The 21,645-nt window shown below is 49.4% G+C and overlaps 1 protein-coding gene across 3 annotated transcripts; it reads left to right on the top strand.

Moving 5' to 3' along the window:
* Positions 1-776: 776 nt before the first annotated feature.
* TSKS (testis specific serine kinase substrate) lies at positions 777-14,691 on the top strand (the record flags this gene model as incomplete). 3 transcript variants are annotated; one of them, XM_079722944.1, is made up of 11 exons in its annotated part: positions 777-946; positions 1,192-1,405; positions 8,994-9,089; positions 9,296-9,379; positions 9,712-9,795; positions 10,372-10,652; positions 11,117-11,311; positions 12,166-12,339; positions 13,017-13,152; positions 14,261-14,385; positions 14,515-14,691. In XM_079722944.1, 11 exons carry the CDS (start codon positions 777-779, stop codon positions 14,666-14,668), a joined length of 1,713 nt encoding a protein of 570 aa, XP_079579070.1. In that variant the 3' UTR covers positions 14,669-14,691. The 3 variants fall into 3 exon arrangements, with proteins under 3 accessions (XP_079579070.1, XP_079579071.1, XP_079579069.1); XM_079722945.1 differs by having other exon boundaries at positions 14,218-14,385; XM_079722943.1 differs by having other exon boundaries at positions 9,685-9,795.
* Between the last annotated feature and the right edge of the window lie 6,954 nt (positions 14,692-21,645).

Genomic DNA, 21,645 nt, shown 5'->3' with positions numbered 1-21,645 from the left:
GACTCTCAACCACTGCGCCACCAAGGAAGCCCTATCTACAGTTTAAGACGCTCAGTCTGCAGGACTTTGTTACAGCAGTCCCGGGGTCTAACACAACTCCAAATATTCAACATGCACATCATGAACTATAGTTCAGTGCTTGTTTAGATTCTTTAATAGGCAGAATTCACACACAATAAAAGCCTCAAATCCCAGGTGCACAAATCGACAAGCTTTGACAAATGTCCACATGGCCATCACCCAGTTTTGATGCCCTTTATATCACGTTCGGACATCTGGTATTTTTGGTTTGTTTCTATTGCCTGCCTGTCCCCTTCCAACCCCCCATAGAATGTAAGATCCTCCAGCGCTGGTATCAAACCTCATCGTCCCCCAGATCCTGGGAAAGTGACAAATCCAATGTATTACATGATGAAGCAAGTCTGAATGGGGGGGCTGGGTGACCCCACAGTGAGTTTCAGGGAAAGGTAATTTGGACCCCTCCCAAGAACCAGTGGGTCCGTCCACTAAAAAGTTCTGGACTAGAATGAATTTCACTGTGTTTCTGACGGGGAGGGACAGATCAGGGTAGAACTAGAATCCTGAACAAGAGTTCACTGACCCCCCACTGACTTGGCACGTTCCCCCACCCCTGTGCCCCCCCCCTTACTGGGGCCCAGTGGTTGGGTCCTTTATGAGGCAGGCTTGTGGGGACAGGGGACCTTGAGCGTCAGTGGTCAGTGTAGGTGGAGAGCCTCAGAGGAAGGAGCCCCTGGGAGCCGGGCCCTCCACAGGCCATGGCGAGCGTGGTGGTGAAGACGATCTGGCAGTCCAAAGAGATCCATGAGGCCGGGGACCCCCCCGTGGGGGTCGAGAGTCGCTCCCAGCTGGTCTCCGAGGCTCCTGGGGGTGTGACCAGTCCAGTCAAAGGGATCGCGAAGAGAAAGAAGGCCGTGGTCTTCCACGGGTGGGTTTGTCGCACCCTGTCGGGGGCGGTCCCAGCGCCCAGCCCTTGCCTCTGAGAGAGCACAAGTCCCACTGTGGGTGCTGGTGGAAAGGGAGGAAAACAGGCAGCAGGGATGGAGGAGAAAGAAGAAAGCAGGCGGCGAGGTTGAAGTCAGAGAGAGTAGGGAATGTGCAGAGAGGGAGGCAGGAGGGACCATACCCTGCTGGGGTGGCATCTTGACCCTCCTGCCTGTTTCTCCTCCCCAGGGTGGAGCCTCGGATGTCCTATGAGCCAATGCACTGGTGCCTGAACCTCAAACGGTCCTCAGCCTGCACCAATGTGTCCCTGCTCAACCTGGCCGCCATGGAGCCCACCGACTCCTCGGGGACAGACTCAACCGTGGAAGACAGCGGCCTGCTGGCATTGCCCGTGCTCATCCCACCCCGGGCTCCAGATGACACAGACATCACGGAAATACTGGTGAGAGGGCCCTCGGCCGGGCTGGGTTCTCACCCTGGTGGTAGGCAAATACTGAGGATGGGTTTGGGGGGGTGTCTTCTTGATTTGGAATGAGAAGGTTCTTGTCACCCTTTGAGGCCCTACAGTCAGCCATGAATCTGCTCCATCCAGGGGGAATGCTGCCGGCTGCCTGCGAGTTGGTCTTTTGTTCATTCAGTCACTTCCAAATGTCCTGGGTGAAGCTGGAGTCACAGATAGGAATCAGGCCAGGTCCCTGCCCCAGGAAAGCCCCCAGTCTGGTGGGAGTGACAGATACAGACTGGGGTGACAAATTCCATAATGGAGGTACACTGGGGATCCCAGAAAAGGGCCCCTCAAACCAGGCTAGGGGTATCAGGGAAAACTTCTGGAGGAGGCAGTGTTGGAACTGGGCTTTGACGGATGAGCAGGAGTTCTCTGAGTGGACCACCTCAGACTGTGGGGCAAAACTGGGAGGTGAGCAAGATCTAAGAGAATTTAGAGAATTCCTGACTAGAGCATAGAATGCTACGGCTTGGTCCTTTAACTCTTTCACCAACCTCCACCCCCTGCCAGGCTTCTCCTGGGTCAGACCCTGAACTTGGCTTGACATGGACACTGAGAATTACACTAACAATAATCACGGCCATAATGATACTAATAAGATTCACTAGCGGGAATTCCCTGGCGGTCCAGTGGTTAGGATTCCAAGCTTCCACTGCAGGGGGCATGGCTTCAATCCCAGCTCAGGGAACTAAGATCCCGCATGCCACACAGCATGGTCAAAAAAAAAAAAAAAAAAAAAAAGATTCACTAGCATATACTGAGCACTTTCTGTGTTCCAGGAGCCTCAGTGTCCTCATCTGTAAAATGGAGATGCATGTGTTTATTCTTTCAAGAAATATTTCTTAAACACCTACAATGTGCCAGGCACTGCTCTAGGAAGAGGAAATATAGCAGCACCCAAAACAGAGTTCTGGAGAGAATTGCACCCATCTCATGAGGTTGTCATGACAATGAAATGAAATTCATTCATGTAAAATGTTTAGCACAATAGTCAGTTGTATGCACGGAATAGTTAGTCATTATTTTTATCCTCACTTCACAGATGAAGATATTGAGGCCCTAGAAGGTTAATTAGCATACCCAAAGTCATACGGCTTCTAAGTAGTGGAGCCGGGCTTAGGAATCAGCACCTGCATTGCCAGGGGCAGTAGAGGTCACTGTGGGAGCCCTGAAGAAGAAGGCCTTGGCCCAGCCGACCATGGTCAAGGAAGGCTTTCTGGAAAAGGCAGCACACAAGCTGGATCTTGAAGATAAGGAAGGCAGAATACAGGGAAGGGTATTCCACCTAGCTGGAACAGCATATGCAAAAGGGCAGGAGTTGGAAAGAGCCTGGGGAACATGTCCTTGTGGCTAGATTGTGGTGTGTGGGAGAAGTGAGGCTGGCAGGGGGTGGGCACGGGACACAGAGGCTGAGAAATGTGGGCATTCTCCATTCTCTTGAGGACAATGGGGAGCCGCTGAGGGTTCCTGGGCAGGGGAGAGGAGCAACTCGGCATTTGGGCTCCATACCCATTTACTGAGCATCTACTATGTTCCAGGCACTGTGCTACATCCCTATGGTGGGGAGGGGGGTCTCGTTTTCCTCTCTTAGAGGTTCTGCAAGGAAGATGAAAACAAAAATAAGTGAGGTAGAGAGAGGTGGAGTGATCCCCTGCAAGGTTAGAGAGCTTGTAAGAAGCAGGGTCAGGACCAGAAGCTTAGCGAGTGTGAGGCTTTCTTTCCCTAGAAGATGCCTCTGGCCCCGGGTGAGAGACGTTTGGAGGGGAGAGACTGGAGGCAGGCAGGCCGGAGAAGAGACCGGGCGAGGGTCCAGGGTAAGAGGACCAGGTGGAGAGAAGCCAGCAGGCAGAGAGAGAGAGTCCATGTGGGATGGATGGCCTGGGAGGCATTCCCTCCCACCAGAACACTTTCCTCCCCTTCTCTTCCAGCATCGCTCAGGCAGCACTTGCAGAGGTCCGCCTCCCACCGGAGCTATTTCTGAGTCACATCCTCCAGAGGATTGTGATGCCTGAGAAAGAGCCCCGGGAGGCCAAGATCAAGGTCTGATGCAGCTGCGGCTCACTGTGGGGCTGCAGGGGAGCCTCAGCCTCGATGGGGCTTCTCCATAAACTAGAAAAAGTGCTGTCAGTCAACACCTTAAGGTATGGGCAGGAACCGTGAGGAGGTGGACAGGAAGAACACAGGCTGGCACACAGCATCTGAGCTACATCAAGAGAGAAAGCTGGAGATGGGCAGAGAGGAGGGGGCGGAAACACAGAGAGAAAGGAGGTCAGAGACCCACAGAGAGGAGGACGGGGACCTGGGGAGGGGGACAGAGACAGAAAACCAGAGACAGAGGGGGCCAGAGACCCAGAGAAGGAAGGAATGGACACCAGAGAGAGAGGTGGGACAGAGAACTAGAGAGGAAAGGAAGAGAACCCGGGAGCAATGGAGACCCTGGGTGAGAGAGTGATAATTCCCAGACTGGATGGAGGGTCAGCAGAAGAATGGTGAAGCAGACAGCTGTGGCTCCTGGCTTTTTTTTTTTTTTTGGCCACACTGTGCAGTTTGTGGGATTTTAGTTCCCCGACCAGGAATCGAACCCAGGCCCCTGGCAGTGAGAGCATGGAGTCCTAACCACGGGACCACCAGGGAATTCCCTGGCTCCTGTCTTAAGCTCTGACATCTTTATGAGGCCAAAGGATGCAACTGAGGAGGTAGTATCACTTTGGGGGAAGGTCAGTGCCTCCATGCGGAAATGGCCAGAGCAGGTCGTTTGAGCCCTGCTTGGAACTTGTCCTGCTGTCTACAGATTTCCCTGAGGCTGCTGTAGGGTCTTGGTGCTAAGCCCTTTCCTGGTAGGTCCTGTCGTGTTGTCTTAAAAACAATGCTGACACTAATCACTGCGCTTGGCTTATGGATCCTATAATCTTCTTGACCTTTCCTCACCACCATCTGAGCAAGGTATCCTCATTCCCATTTGACAAAAAGGGAAACCGAGGCAGGCTCGGAGTGGGGAATTGGATTGCCCAGTTGCATGGCATGTGGATGGCCAAGGAGAGGTTTATCCCCAGGTTTGGCTCCCCACCACCACCATGCCATTTGCTTTTTTAGCCAAGGCTAGCAGCCTCTGCTGTCACCATTCCCCAAATCCGATCTCAGTGAAGCTAAAACTCACCTCCAGTGACCCCAGCTGCACTTTCTCTTTTCCCAAGTATTGACCAAGGGCCTTTCTGGATTAGCCTGTGTTCCTCCCAACAGCAGCCCTGTGAAGGTAGTTATTAGTCCCTCCCCATTTTACAGGTAGGGAAACAGAGGCTTAGAGAGGTGAAGTCCCCTCCCTGAGGTCATACAGGTAGTAAGTGGAAAAACTGAGTTGACTCTAGAACCTGCTCCCCTAGTGTCCCAGAACAGCTACCTATGGGAAATCCAAGACCGTTGGGTCTTCAGTTTTAAAATATCACAGCTATTGTTGTGAAACAAATGATTCCTGACCTTAAAACAACAAACCTGGAGTGGCTTAATTGGGTGGTTCTGGCTTAGGGTCTCTCATGAGGTTGTAGTCAAGATTTTGACAGGGGCTGCAGTCATCTGAAGGCTTGACTGGAGCTGGAGGTTGGGCTTCCAGGATGGCACACTCACATGGCTCTTGGTTGGAGGCCTCAGTTCCTTGCCACACGGGCCTCTCCATAGGTAGCTGCTTAGAACATGGCAACTATCATTCTCCAGAGTAAGAGTGAGCAAGAAGAAAGATATGGTTCCTCTTATGAACTCATTTCTTAAGTCACATACCACCACTTCTGCCTTATTCTATTTACTAGGTATGAGTCACTAAGTCCAGCTGACACTCAAGTGATGGGAATAAGGCTCTACATTTTAAAAGAGCCTCAAAAAAATTGTGGGCACATTTTAAACCACCATGGTTTTGTGTGGGTTTTAATTTTTTTTTTTTGTAGGTGTCCTTCACCAGGATGAGGAAGTTCCCTTGTGCTTCTAGTTTATTGAATGTTTTTATCATGAAAGGGCATTGGATTTTGTCAAATGCTATTTCTGTATTCATTGACATGATTGTATTTTTCCCCCTATATTTTACTAATACGGAATATTACATGGGTTTTCACGGTGAACCAATTTTGCATTCCTGGGATAAATCCTACTTGGCATGGTGTATAATCCTTTTTATATGCTGCTGGACTTGGTTTGCTAGTATTTTGTTAAAATTTTTGTGGATGCTTTCCGAAGGAATATTGGTCTGTAGTTTTATTATCTGGTGATGTCTTTGGTTTTGGTATCAGGGTAACATTGGCCTCATAGAATGAGTTAGTTCCCTCCTCTTCTGTTTTGTTTTGTTTGTTTTCTGTTTGTTTTTTTTTGGTGAAGGGTTTGAGATGAATTGGCAGCAACTCCTTTTTAAATGATAGGTAGAATTCACAAGTGAAGCCATCTAGGCTTTTTTTGTTGGAAGTTTTAAAATTACTAACTCAACCTCTTTACTATTACAGGTCTATCCAGATGTCCTAGCTCTTCTTGAGTTAGTGTTTTGCTAGGAATTTGTCCATTCCATCTAGATTATCAAGTTTGATGACATACAATTCTTCATAGTGGTCCCTTGTCATCTTTTCTCTTTCCGTAAGATTAGTAGTAATGTTCCCTCTTTCCTTCCTGATTTTAGTAATTTGAATCTTCTTCCTCTTTTTCATGGTCAGTCTAGCTTAAAATTTGTCAATTTTGTTGACCTTTTCAAAAAACCAACTTCCGGTTTTGTTGATTTTTCTCTACTGTTTTTCTATTCTCTATTTCATTTTTTTCCACTCTAATCTTTATTATTTCCTTCATTCTGCTAGCTTTGGGTTAAGTTGTCTCTTCTTTTTCTAGTTTCTTGAGGTGGAAGATTAGGTTACTGATTTTAAGTTTTTGTTTTGGTTTTTGGGTTTTTTTGCAGTACACAGGCCTCTCACTGCTGTGGCCTCTCCCGTTGCGGAGCACAGGCTCCGGACGCACAGGCTCAGCGGCCATGGCTCACGAGCCCAGCCGCTCCACGGCATGTGGGATCTTCCTGGACCAGGGCATGAACCCATGTCCCCTGCATCGGCAGACTCTCAACCACTGCGCCACCAAGGAGGCCCCTTAAGTTCTTTTTTGATGTAGGTGTTTACAGCTCTAAATTTCCCTCAAAGTATTGCCTCTGCTGCATCCCACAAGTTTTGGTATGTTGTGTTTTCATTTTCCCTCATTCCTAAGTATAATTTCTCTTGTGATTCCTTCTTCTACCCATTGGCTGTTTATGAGTGTGTTGTTTAATTTCCATATATTTGTGAATTTCTCAAATTTCTTTCTGCTATTGATTCCTGATTTCATTCTACTGAGGTCATTGAGGTCAGAAAACATACTTTGTTTTCAAATCCTTTTAAATTTATTGAGACTTGTTTTGTCACTTAATATATGGTCTGTCCTCGACCATATGAACAATGTTTAATTTCACTTGAGAAGAATGTGTATTCTTTTGTTGGGTGGAATGTTCTGTAGGTGCCTGTTAGGTCTGGTTGGTTTATAGTGTCGTCCAAGTCTTCTATCTCCTTGTTGATCTACTCTCTAGTTGTTCAATCCATTCTTGAAATTGAGGTATTGTAGTCTCCAACCATTACTGTTAAATTGTCAATTTCTCCCTTCAATTCTGTCAGTGTCTTTTTTTTCTTTTTGGCCACACCGTGGGGCTTGCAGATCTTAGCTCCCTGACCAGGGATTGAAACTGGGCCCTTGGCAGTGAAAGCACAGAGTCCTAACCACTGGACTGCCAGAGAATTCCCAATTCTATCAGTTTTTGATTCATGTGTTTTGAACGTCTATTAGGTGCATATATATTTATGATTGTTATAATCTCCTCAATGACTTGACTCATAGTTTTGGCCAGTTTGGAGGGGTGGAATTTGGGGGTTCCTGACCCTACCATTTTGCTGATGTCACCTTAATACAATATTTCTTATCACACTTGTTCTCCAGAGCAGTTACGCAAGAAATGTGAAGTTGTTCCCATTTTACAATGGAGGAAGCTTGTTCTCTCTTTTCTCTTTGTGTATTAGTTCAGCAGCTGTGAAAGAAACCAAAATAGCTGCTTGAAGCAGGATAGTTTGTTGCTCACATAAATGTCTCAAGTATAGCAGGTCTCTTCAAATGCAGTAGGTTAGAGGCTCCAGTGTTCTGGGGGCTCAGCTATTAAGTCACAAGTTTGGCTGCTGTAACAAAAAGGTACAAAGTAGCATAGTTTAAACAAGATGGAAAATGTTCTCTTGGTTACATGTATAAAAGTATTCATAAGTGGTTGGAATTGAGTATGGCGGCTTCACAGGGTTGAGGATTCAGTCTTTTTTTTTTTTTTTTTTTTGCGGTACGTGGGCCTCTCACTGCCACGGCCTCTCCCATTGCAGAGCACAGGCTCCAGACGCACAGGCTCAGCGGCCATGGCTCACGAGCCCAGCCGCTCCACGGCATGTGGGATCCTCCCAGACTGGGGCACGAACCCACGTCCCCTGCATCGGTAGGCGGACTCTCAACCACTGCACCACCAGGGAAGCCCCAGTCTTCTTTTATATTGTGTCCTCCATCTCATGGTCCAAGATGGCTGCTCTGGCTTTAGCTACCAACATTGTAGGGAGAGAGAAAGGGAGGTATGCTCCCTACTTTCCTTTATTAAAGGCATGACTTGGAAATTGCCTACATTATTTCCACTCATATTCCATTGGCCAGAACTTAGTCACATGGCCACACCTGGCTGTAAGGGCAGCTGGGAATTGTAGTCTTTGGCTGAGCAGTGAAGAACCAGGCTAACTCTTCTATAAATGTGGAAATGGGAGAGTGGAGATCCTATCACATGCATCCCTCCTGAGCCAGTTCGTTTGACAGGAGTCACAAAGCATTTTATGGTGACATAAGGTAGCAATGAACAGAGGCCATATGGCATCATGGTTTGAAACAAGGGCTCTGAGAATAAATTCTGACAAGGCCACCTCCTGTCTCGTGTACCCGGGAGTACAAGGGACATCCCCTCTCTGGGCCTCATTTGCCTTGCTTGCAAAATGGGGCAAATAACCTCAAGAGGTGTGGTTGTGAGGAATAAAAAGGAAAACGTGGGTAAGGGCTTGGCTTGGGGCATAGTGAGTGTTTATATCTGGAAAGTGAGTTATCTTTAGAACTCTCCACTGCCTGGAGAGAAAGACAAGGCATGTGTTTTAACCGTTTATCTTATTTATGTCTGTGGACCCCAAAGGCATTTATCTCAGGTTAAGACCATCCTCCTTCTCCCTCATGTCTGAGCTTCCCACCCCCCACTCCCTCCTGGATCCTACTTATTTTTCTTGCCATCCACTAAGCAGAAAACGAGGCTGCCCCCTGGTTTTATAGCAAGAATCAAAGAGGTGCAGCCCTGGCCCCAAATTCCACAGCTATTCCAGGGCAGAATCAAGGTGTAAAGCTAGTTCTAGACTTTCTCTTGTGGTTGGGGTTTGCTCCCACGCACCCACTGACCCACCTGTCTCCCGTTCTTCCCCAGAGTTGGGTTAACAGTGGACTGGTCCACGCCAAAGATTCCATCACCAGCTTGAAGGAAAAGACCACCCGGGTTAACCAGCACGTGCAGACGCTGCAGGTCGTGAGGACCACCCGCCCCCTCCCGCAACATCTCCTCTTCCTCCAGGGTCACGTTGCCCCCTTAGAGCTATCCTCCAACTCAATGCACCCATAGCCCAGTTGGGGAGACTGAGGCTCAGAAGGGAAAGGAAGCTTCCCGCCTCTCCTCCCCACGGGGTGTCTCCTTGAGGCCCTGGCTAACCCCTCCTCCCTTCCATGCTACAGACTGAGTGTTCTGTGCTGAGTGAGAATCTAGAGAGAAGGCGGCAAGAGGCGGAAGAACTAGAAGGGTACTGTCGTCAACTCAAGGTGAGCCGCTGTGGGGCAGGAGCGGGGCGGGAGTAGGAAGCGGAAGTAGGAAGAGGGTGAGAGGAAGTGGGGAGGAATGGAGTGGTGGACAGGAGAGAGGTGAGGTGAAGTGGAAAAGGAGCATGGGAGAGGTCCGAGGAAGAACCATTTCTTTAGCCAAGGGAACCAAGCCGGGAAAGGGCAGACCAATAAGCAGAAGGCAGACCTTGCGGAAGGAGGGGGCGTGCCTTAAACGCGGGGGGTGGAGGCTGTACGGAAAATAGCGAGGGTAAGGGTTGGGAGGCGGAACTGGAATGGGAAGGCAGGGCCCCCGCCCTGGTGTCCTGACCCAGGAGAACTGCCGGAAGGTGACCCGGTCGGTGGAAGATGCTGAAATAAAAACCAACGTCCTGAAGCAGAACTCTGCCCTGCTGGAGGTAAGGGGGAGGGGTCTAAGGGTTTGAGGAAGGTACTCAAGTAACCGAGGTACTTGAGGTAGACTTCAGGTGGGACTTCCCGCCCTGCCACCACCACCACCACCACACTTCCCCTTCCTGTTCATGGTCATACTTTTCCATGAACAGTCATATTCAAGTCCCGGAGAGAGGGATTCGTATCGGACTTGGAGTGGGAATGCCTGTCCTGCCCACATACCCACTCATTTCCCACCAAAATGTTGGAAAAGCTTCAGCTGTTCTTCCTAAACAGGAGGGACTGGAATTGGATGCCTTCGAGGATTAGAGTGAGGGTGGAGGGATAGATGGAGACACAGAGGCAGGCATTCAGTCCAAGGTGAGTTGGACTCCAGCTGGGCTTCGAATGGGGCATCCCTCCCTAGTAACAGCAAGCGGGAGTCCATTAAGACTGCAGGTGGGACTTCCCGATATCCCGTGTCCACATCCATTCACTTTCCAGCCTCAGGAATTCACTGGGCGGATTTGGTGGTGGAGGCGGTGGTAGTGGTGGGAGGCAAGGGGCCGGACGCAGTAACCCTGCCCTCTTTCCCCGCCCAGGAGAAGCTGTGCTACCTCCAGATGCAGGATGAGACGCGCAGGAGGCAGGAGGCTGAGCTGCAGGGGCTGGAGCAGAAGCTGGAGGCTGGCCTCTCTCGCCACGGCCTGGGCCTCGCCACCCAGCCCCCAGGCTGCTCCAGCCCGCCAGGGAGCCCCGACGAACCCCCGCGACGGCGAGGCCTGGCCCCAGACGGCTGGGGAATGGGGCCCCGGGCAGGGGAGGGCCCCACCGTGAGCGAGCAGGAGTTGCAGAAGGTCACTGCCGCCCTTGAAGAGCTGAGGTGAGTGGGATCCTTGGATGGGCCCAGGGGGTGGAGCCTCGAAGAGGAGCGTTCTGGGGGCGGTGACCCGGAAGGGCAGGACTTCGAAGAACCGAGTTTTGAATATAGGGCCGGTGGCAGGGAGGTCCGCGTCTGGTGAAAATGAGTGGGCGGGTTTGGGGACGTGGCAGGTCTTTGGAGGCTCCAACTCCGGGGGACAGGGTTGGCGCGAGCGGTATCTTGAGGAGACAGTGTCTGGAGGAGCTGATGTGGGGCTGGGAGGCAGGTCGAGAGAAGGCCAGGATACCTGATAAGGGGATAGAGGCAGGGTTCTGGAGGACATGAGAGGATCCCAATAAGTGAACAGGACAGGAGAATTCGGGGACAGGGTGGGTCCGGAGCCACGGGTGTGGTCTTGGCGGGGCGCGGCGGACGGGGCGTGTCCAAACCTAGCCCTGACGCGTTCCTTACCTCTACCCCTACAGGAGGGAGGTGTCCTCACTGACCGCCCGGTGGCATCAGGAGGAGGGGGCCGTGCAGGAGGCCCTACGGCTGCTCGGGGGCCTAGGCGGCAGGCTTGACAGCTTCCTGGGCCAGTGGGAGCGGGCGCAGCGCGAGCAGGCTCAGGCCGCGCGGGGCCTGCAGGAGCTGCGGGGCCGGACGGAGGAGCTGTGCACCATGTAAGGGCCCAGACGAGCGCACGGGGCGGGGACGTGGGAGGGCGGAGCCTTGAGGGAAAGGGGTGGGTCAATCAGCTGGAGCCAATCGGGTGGAGCGCATATACTGACAGGTGGAAGCCCCAGTTAGAGAGTAGGGAGGGGCGTGTTATACCTAAGAAGGACTGAGGGGCGGAGCCACTTAGAGAAGAGGGGAGTTCCACACCTTAAAAGGACAAGGGGCGGAGCCAAGTAGGAACAGGGGAAAACAATTAGAGAACAGGGAGGTACATTCCCGACAATAAAACGCAAAAGGAGGTACCAATCAGAGCAGAGGGGGCAAGGCAGAGCGGGGTATTGAAAACTGGGTGGAGACAGAGGTACTGGGCTAATTTTGGGTGGCGCCGTGCTGGGACTACAGGTTTCCCTGCCATCCAAAAGTAGAGCAGTTCCTGTGAAACCTTCGGTAAGCCAAAATAGCATAAAGCGAAGAAGCAATTACCTTAGAATACATCTTGCTAACAGGTGCACAAAATAAATTGAGATAAAGCACAGGTGCCCATACACAACACAGTTCAAAGCTATGGTGGCTTGGTGCTGAGATACTGAGTGTAGTTCTCAGAGAAGGGGCTTGGTGGCGCCATTCTCGCTGCCTGGAGTGTGTCCTGCTTCTGTAACAGCTTGCTACAAAACAAATGCTTTGCGCTTTTTTTCATAAAAGGGAAAATCCTCTTCGGACTTCTTTTGGTTAGTGAAAACGTACTAATGTAGGCCTTTTGTAAAAATGAAGTGGGGTAAAGCGAACTTTCAAAAATCGGAGGATGCCTGTATACTGTTGGAGAGGCGACCTCACTGCACTGTTTACTCTCACACCGCAGGGTGGAGCGGTCAGCAGTGTCTGTGGCTTCACTGAGGAACGAACTGGAGGAGCTGGGCCCAGTGAAACCGATTCTGGAGGAGCTTGCGCAGCACTTTCAGAGCCCTCATAGAGGGTCTGACCTCTCTATGAACCTGGATCGGGCCCCCCAAGGCTCCTGTGCCCGCTGTGCCAGGTAAGGGGGCAGCGCCTGGCTCCAGGTGCATTCTGCATCGTATTGAGGACCAAGCATTGAAGGAGATGAGACTTTAGCAAGAGTGGAGAGGGAAATTCATTGTGGGAGACAGGGCATCCCCATGTATTGTAGGATGGGCCAGTCTCGCGGCATTATGGGAGTCACATTTCTTCCCTCCCCACAAGGTGAAGTCAGTATCTTGTGGAACGCAAGAAAGACTTGATATGTTTCGAGCATCTTGGATTTCCAGTGCATTGTGGGAAGGCTGGGCAGTGGTACTGGGTGGGGGGGCAGGTTTTCTCAGTGCATCGTAGGGAAATGAGACCTTGGGGTGTTGGAAGCCGACAGATACCATGCTTGATCTGTATTAGGAAGGGTGCAGGGCACTTCCAATACAACATGGGATCGGTTTTAACTAGTGCATTGTGGGAAATGTGAGTTTTTGATGAACCGAGGACCGTGTGGTAGAAATCCCCAGGCACTGTGAGAACTCCCCACGCTGTGGAAACCAGAGCATGCCAGAAGAACTGCAGTTTGGGCCCAGTGCATGGTGGGAAGGTTGCCTGGGTGCATAGTGGAAATGGGACCTGGGTGGAGGCTGGGCAGACGGGCATGGTATATCCTGGGGATGGAGTTGGTCTGAGACCTCTTTCACCTGGTGACTACCCCTCCCCCAGCCAGGGACAGCAGTTGTCCACGGAGTTCTTGCAGCAGCTGCTGGAGCGAGCGCTGACCCCGCTAGTGGACGAGGTGAAGCAGAGGGGCCTGGCTCCTGCCTGCCCCAGCTGCCAGAGGCTACACAAGAAGATTCTGGTACCAAGGACCATGGGCCACTATGCCCCACTTTTTGGTCAGGGCAGGGCGGGGGAGCCCCAGGCACAAGGATACTTCTGGTGTGTGGCAGGATGGGAAGGATGAGCTGTGGCCAGCAGGCGTTGGGGGGACACTTGGCTCTAATACATCGGGATGGGGTGAGAGGGGAGCTGTTTGGTGTTTAGTGAGTCATAGATCAATCATTATGGAAGCTTGGGTAATGGATACGGGCCCAAAGCATGATGGGACATGGATCTGGTGCACTGTGGGACAGAGGAGACAAACACCAGTCTATAGCCTCATGGAATATAAGCCTGATTTTCTATGAGCCTTAAGAGAGGCAATGCATTATATGGGATCACTGAGATCAGAGAGGGGACCCAGCAAATAGCAGGTCACAGTAAGCTAATGCATTATGGGAAATGGAACCACAGCTCTTCATGAGGCATTGCACACAGACTCAGGCCCAATAACTGATGGAACCTGAGGCTGGTGTACATTCTGAAACATAGAGATCTAGTATATTATGGGATATTGGCCTAATGTATGATGGGATATGAGTTGTAGTGGGTGAAACAGACAAATGAGGCAGTAATGGACAGTCATGTGGCAGATCTAGAGGACTAAGACATGATAGGACATGGGGGCTGGTACATTGTGGGATATAGGGAACCAGAGCACTGAGGACTATTATTGTGACCAAGAGGCTGGCCTAATAGATAAGATGTGGGGGTCACATCCCATAATGTGAATTATGGGATGTAGATGATCACCATGTGATGGGATACTGGGGCCCAGACATCAAATGCATGATGGTTCATGGGCATTAGGGGACAATGTGATAGATGCTGATTTAGTGTTTACAGGGACAAAGAAGGCCAGTGCAATAGGGGACAGACAGTGGGACAGACACAAGTCTAGTGCACAATGGGACTTGGGAGGCCCAGTGCACTGTGGGATGCTGGGGTCAGCCTCAACCTCAAGGCATGATGGGATACTCTGGGGGAGGAATGCGGGCCCTAGGGGACCCTGCCCTTTGCCCTCCACGATCCAGATCCCCCTCCACCCAGTCCACCAAGCCCAGCAGCACCTACACTCCTCTCCCCAGGAGCTGGAGCGCCAGGCCTTGGCCAAACATGTCAGGGCAGAGGCCCTGAGCTCCACCCTTTGGCTGGCCCAAGACGAAGCCTTGCGGGCCAAGAACATGCTGCTGACGGACAAGATGAAGCCGGAGTGAGGAAGGAGGCTGAGGGCATGGGAGGAGGGTGAGGTCTTGGGGAAAGGGCTTGAGTCACCCCCAGCTTCCACACCAGCCCCGAGGCATCAGGCCTCCCGAGCACTAACTGCCCACTCTCGTTACAGGGAGAAGGTGGCTGCTCTGGACTGTCTACACTTGAAGATGTGCTCCCTCCACGATCAACTCAGCAACCTGCCACTTGAGGGGTCCATGGGGACAATGGGGGGAGGAAGTGGTGGAACTCCCCCAAAACGTGGGGGCCCAACCCCTGAGCAATAAATGGCCCCTCATGCTGGCATGAATTCCATCTCCTTTTTGGCACCAAAAGAGGGCCAGTAAAATTGCACACACACCATGCACCAGCCTCTGTGTTCACCATGACTCGATCCTCAGCCAACAGGGTGTCGATGGTGGTACAGTTCTTTAGTTTCTTGGGGTTTTTTTTGTTTTTTAATATTTATTTATTTATTTATTTACTTTTTTTATTTGGCTGCACCGGGTCTTCGTTGCTGCTCACAGGATCTTTTAGTTGTGGCATGTGGGATCTTCGTTGCGGCATGCGGGATCTAGTTCCCTGACCAGGGATCGAACCCAGTCCCCCTGCATTGGGAGCTCAGAGTCTTAACCACTGGACCACCAGGGAAGTCCAGTACAGTTCTTTGAAAAGGAGGCAGGGGGTAGAAATAAGGTTCTGTGGTGGAGTTTGAGCCTGTCAAGCCAACATTTTTAAGGATGACTTTTACTAGATAATGATATTGTCTACCACTGTGTAAAAAAAGTACCCTCCCCTCCAAAAAACTTAGCTGCTTATAACATATTATCTTACATTTCTGAGGGTCAGGAATCTGGGAGTGGCGTAGCTGGATGGTACTGGCTCAGGGTCCTCATGAGTCAGGATGTCAGCTGGGGCTGCTGTCACCTGAAGGCTTGCCTGGGGCTGGATGTTACACTTCCAAGATGGCACATTCACATGGCTTTTGGTTGGAGGCCTCAGTTTCTCATTGCAGCTAACTTCCCCCAGGGCAAGCAGTCTAAGAACAAGCAGGAAACTAAGGTGCCTTTAATACCCTAGTCTTTGAAGTTGCATACCATCATTTTCTCTTTTTATACTCACTAGAACTGAGTCACTAAGTCCAGATCATACTCACAGGGTGTGTCAAAGAATTTGCAGACATATTTTGAAGAGAATGTCAATTTGTGTATATATTTTAAACCACCACACTAATACTATTTTTAAATGTACAGTTGAAATATAAACAGAAAAGTTCACAAGTTAAAAGTGGAACAGCTTAGGGCTTCCCTGGTGGCGCAGTGGTTGAGAGTCCACCTGCCAATGCAGGGGACATGGGTTCGTGCCCCGGTCCGGGAAGATCCCACATGCCGCGGAGCGGCTGGGCCCATGAGACATGGCCGCTGAGCCTGTGCGTCCGGAGCCTGTGCTCCACAACGGGAGAGGCCACAACAGTGAGAGGCCCGCGTACCGCAAAAAAAAAAAAAAAAAAAAAAATGAACAGCTTGGACTTCCCTGGTGGTGCAGTGGTTAAGAATCTGCCTGCCAATGCAGGGGACACGGGTTCGAGCCCTGGTCCGGGAAGATTCCACATGCCACGGAGCAACTAAGCCCGTGCACCACAACTACTGAAGCCCGTGGGCCTAGAGCCCACAAGCCACAACTACTGAGCCCGTGTGCCACAACTACTGAAGCCCGTGGGCCTAGAGCCTGTGCTCCGCAAGAGAAGCCACTGCAATGAGAAGCCTGTGCACAGCAACAAAGACCCAATGCAGCCAAAAATAATTTTTTTTAAAAAGCCAGTCGTTTAAAAATATGTGAACAGCTCAATGAATTATCATGAAATGGACATGTCTGTGTAACCACCACCGAGATTTAGAAACTACACCTGACCAGCATTCCCTGAATCTCAATCACTACCCTTTCCTTCTACCCCAAAGGTAACCCCTATTCTTCTAACACCATTGCAATAAGGTAAGAAAAGAGAGACTATAGGATAGGAAAGGAAGAAAACTATCATTATTCTGAGATGGCATAACTACATATAATCATAGAGAATCCAACAGAATCTATAAGTTACTAAAAATCAGTGAGTTTAGCAAGGAAGCTGAATAAAAGGTGACATAAAAAAATTATCTCTGTATGCCAGTGATGAAAGTTTAGAAAACGAAGAACTTTCAAAGGTGCTATTTCTAAGTAGAATAAAACTAAAAAATGTCTAGGAATCCAACAAAAGATAAGTTATGATCTCTACATCAAACTTTAAAATATTATTCCGAGAAGTTAAAGACCTTAACAAATGGGGAGTTATACCATATTCATGGTTTATAAGATGTCATTATAAAGATGTTACTTCTCTCCAATTGATTTATAGATTTGAAGATAGCAGATACGAGATTTATTAATGTGGTTCTGTTTGTACCAACAAGACAATGGGAACTGGGGGATCTAAAATCTCTCAGAGGATGAATAATTATTCTCATTTTATATAGTGCTATGGACTCTATGTGTCCCTCAAAATTCATATGTTCAAGCCCTAATCCCCAATGTGGTGGTATTTAGAGATGGGGCCAGTTGGGAGGTAATCAGATGAGGTCATGAGGGTGGAGCCTCATGATGGGATTAGTGCCTTTTTAAGAAGAGACAACCTCTCTCTCTACCATGTGAGGATACAGCAAGAAGGCAGCCATCTGCAAACAAGGAAGCAAGCTTTTCACCAGGCACTAAATCTGCCAGCACTTTGCCCTGGGATTTCCCAGCCTCCCGAACTGTGAGAAATAAATTGTTTAAACTACCCAGTCTCTGGAATTTTGTTATAGCAGCCTGAACTGAGGAAGCTACAGAGGAGGAACTAGGTCCAGAGAGGATAAATGATTTACACAAGGATACGTAGTTAATGGGTAAAAGAACCAGAATTACAACACATTTTATATTCCTCCTAGAGACAATGTATTCTAGGGATAACTGTAATCCCGTTTTCCCCCTACATAGATATTTCATTGAAGTTCAAGCAGATGAACACCTAATCCCAGAATCCCATTTTGGGGATCTGTTTCCTGAGGTCACTCTTTGCACCAAGAACCACAGCAGTCAAGACTCAACTGAGGGACTTCCCTGGCAGTCCAGTGGTTAAGACTCCATGCTTCCACTGCAGGGGGCACAGGTTAGATCCCTGGTCATGGAACTAAGATCCTGCAAGCCACACAACACAGCCAAAAAATAGGAAATTTTAAAAATTAAAATTAAAAAAAGGTAAACATGTTAAAAGACTCAACTGAATATCACTATCCTTGTGGCCATTTTTAGTGCCCTAAAGGTTAATTGCAGTAGCTACTTGATCTCCCAAGTCACTTATTTCAGTTGGAACCTCATCACTGTCAACATGGATGCTAATATATGATTCACCATGATGCCACTGCAGAGTATGGATTACTAGCATCCCATTTTTTGGCAAGGAGCTCATCACTACGTTCAAATCCTAAAAAACAACTATACCACCTCCAAACCCCATCTTTTGACAATCTGCTTCTTGCCAATATTGATGTCAGCCAAGATATATTCAGGAGGGCTTCCCTGGTGGCACAGTGGTTAAGAATCCGCCTGCCAATGCAGGAGACACGGGTTCAATTCCTGGTCCAGGAAGATCCCACATGCCGCGGAGCAACTAAGCCCGTGTGCCACAAATACTGAGCCTGTGCGCCTAGAACCCTTGCTCTGAGACAAGAGAAGCCACAGCAATGAGAAGCCTGCACACCACAACGAAGACCCAACGCAGCCATAAATAAATAAATTTATTTTAAAAAAAAAGATATTCAGGAGACAGAAGTCACACCAGTTATTTTCACAGAGATGATTTCATATAAAGAAATGTTACTTAGGTATGAAGAGTTGGTAACCAGGTAACTGAAAAGGCAAAAAGAGAGCCCTATGCTATCATGGTCGTAGTAACTACGGGAAGCAGCTAACACCCCTGGTGCAGGAAAAACAAAGGATATAGGTTAAAATTATGAAAACTAAACACTTGGATGAGAGGCTCACTGAAGATGAAACTCAGACCATGAGGAGGAGGGGACTGTTCAGATGTGCAGGTGTATCTGACCCCAGAGGACCACCAGGGACGAGGACCTTCCTTGGAAGCACCCTGAAATGGTGCTGGCATCTGTGAGGGCGTGCAAGACTTGGAAAAACTGCAAACTAGATTTAGCAGCTGCTACAGGAAGGAACTGCCTCAGCTGGGGTAAAGAAGCTGTGCTGGGTGATGCTGATGAGAGCAAGAAACTGACAGGAAATAAGCAGAGAGCAAACCGGAAGAGCCCAGTCCCACTGCTTCCTCCAGGCTTCTACAGTCCCTTTGGTGCCCCCTATTGGCAGAGTCGAACGCAGCCAGTCGGCAAAGAAGAAGTGCGGTTTGCAGAGTCCCAGAGTCCCAGATTCACACAAGGGAGTGAATTTGAAACCAAAACATAATAGCTTAATAACTGTGCCCACTTAACTGTAGTGTGTGCCAAGGACTAGCGGCTATGAGTAATCCAATTCTGTACCCCTAAGGCCCAAATATATCTTTTAAAGCATGCTTGAATACCTGAGAGTAATTATTTTCCTGGATAGCTAGTCTGAATGTTGTGCTGATATTAATTCTATCCAAGTTCCATTGTGGTTTTAATGCAAATTCAATCAAAATCCCAATGAGATTATTTTTTAAAGAATTTTATCCAATTATTCTAAAGGTCTTCTGAAGAAATAACATGAGAGAAGCAAAGTTTTTTTTTCTACAGAAGAGTAATAAGATGGGTCTAAAGCCAATATATTAGAATATAAGGTAACGCTAATCATGTGGTTCTGAAGGAAGATTAAAAAGATGATAAAATGGACTTCCCTGGTGGCGCAGTGGTTAAGGCTCCGCCTGCCAAGGCGGGGGACACGGGTTCAAGCCCTGGTCAGGAAGATCCCACATGCTGCAGAGCAACTAAGCCCGTGCACCGCAACTACTGAGCCTGCAGTCTAGAGCCCGTGAGCCACAACTGCTGAAGCCCGTGCACCTAAAGCCTGTGCTCCGCAACAAGAGAAGCCACCGCAATGAGAAGCCTGTGCACCACAGCAAAGAGTAGCCCCCGCTCGCCGCAACTAGAGAAAGCCCACGTGCAGCAATGAAGACCCAGTGTGGCCAAAAATAAAAATATAAGTAAAGAAATTTATTTAAAAAAAGATTTAAAAAGATAAACATTAAAATTTCATATAAAATAATATCTGACAAATATGTTGTTATAAAGCAACGAAGAGGGCTCCCCTGGTGGCGCAGTGGTTGAGAGTCCGCCTGCCGATGCAGGGGACACGGGTTCGTGCCCCGGTCTGGGAAGATCCCACATGCCGCGGAGCGGCTGGGCCCGTGAGCCATGGCCGCTGAGCCTGCGCGTCTGGAGCCTGTGCTCCACAATGGGAGAGGCCACAACAGTGAGAGGCCCGCGTGCCACAAAAAAAAAAAAAAAAAAGCAATCAAGAATAGTAAAATTGGGCCTCCCTGGTGGCGCAGTGGTTGAGAGTCCGCCTGCCGATGCCAGGGGATATGGGTTCGTGCCCCGGTCCGGGAGGATCCCATATGCCGCGGAGCGGCTGGGCCCGTGAGCCATGGCCGCTGAGCCTGCGCGTCCGGAGCCTGTGCTCCGCAATGGGAGAGGCCACAACAGTGAGAGGCCCGCGTACCGCAAAAAAAAAAAAAAAAAGAATAGTAAAATTATTTAAAGTATTATTGGGGGGGTGAAAGTTTTTTCCTCCCCTGACATCAAATAGTTTTTCCACACTAATTCTCTGATTCTCCAACACCAGCTAGGTGTCTAGCAACTTAATTCAATTCTGACACTAACCCTCCAGAGTTAGCCCGGACCCCTCAGGTTAAGACCTCAGATGCTGGCTGCAAATGGGGTGCCCAGTCTTCCCCCACTGCTGCCCAGCCAACTACAAATTCAGGAGTTCACATGATCCATGCCTCTCAGGTTCAATAATTTGCTAGAAGAACTCACAAAATTCAGGAAAGCACTTCAGTTACTATTACTGGCTTATTCTAAAGAATACAACCCAGGAAGGGCCAAAGGGGAAAGACGCATAGATAGGGCAAAGCATGGGGGAAGAGATGCAGAGCTTCCATGCCCTCTCTGGGCATGCCACCCTCCCAGCACCTCCATATGTTCACCAACTCAGAAGCTCAACAATTCAGGGGTTTTATGAAGGTTCCATTACCTAGACATGATTGAGTCAATCACTGGCCATTGGTGATTGAACTCAATCTCCAGTCCCTCTCCCATTCCCAAGAGGCCAGAAGGTGGGGCTGACAGTCCCAACACTCTAATCACTGCTTGGTCTTTTTGGAGACCAGGCCCCCTCCTGAAGCTACCTGGAGACCCCTCAGCCAAGAGCCATCTCACCAGCATACCAAAAACACTTTTATCACTGAGATATTCCAAGGAATATGGTCTTTTAGGAATTTTTAGGACCTCTGTGGCAATGAAGGGGCAAAATACACCACTTTGGCATAAGGATTATTTTGAACTGGAGGCAAATGAGAATCAACAGATGCAGAAAGAAGCCTTCTCAGAGCTACTCTTATCTGACTAAAAGCAGAAATTTCTGAGAAATGAAGACTTTCATAAATCCCCCCTCCCAGGGCAGTTTTTTAAAATTAATTAATTAATTAATTTTTGGGCTGCGTTGGGTCTTCGTTGTTCTGCGCGGGCTTTCTCTAGGTGCGGCAAGCAGGGGCTACTCTTCATTGCGGTTTGCGGGCTTCTCCTTGTGGTGGCTTCTCTTGTTGGGGAGCATGGGCTCTAGGCACGCAGGCTTCAGTAGTTGTGGCTCGTGGGCTCTAGAGCACAGGCCCAGTAGTTGTGGCGCTCGGGCTTAGTTGCTCCACGGCATGTGGGATCTTCCCGGACCAGGGCTCGAATCCGTGTCCCCTGCATTGGCAGATGGATTTTTAACCATTGCACCACCAGGGAAGTCCCCCCAGGGCAGTTTTATGACCATGAAGAAGATGGAAAGTTGACACCAAGATGGGTCTTATCTTCCATTAGTTTTGCCCATATATATATCCTAGTCACTTTCCCACAACTTATCACCCCTAGCCTAAAACTTTTTCTTTTGTCACACTGCATCTCCACAATTTATTGTTCTTTGTTAAAAAGGTATATAAGGTCTCAGGCCTATCCACTTCTTTGGGTCTTCACTTTTCTATGAAGGCCTCCATATGCATACT

The sequence above is a fragment of the Hyperoodon ampullatus genome (genome assembly GCF_949752795.1).
Source record: "Hyperoodon ampullatus genome assembly, chromosome: 18".
Classification (NCBI taxonomy): Eukaryota; Metazoa; Chordata; class Mammalia; order Artiodactyla; family Ziphiidae; genus Hyperoodon; species Hyperoodon ampullatus.
This window is presented reverse-complemented; position numbering and strand designations above follow the sequence as displayed.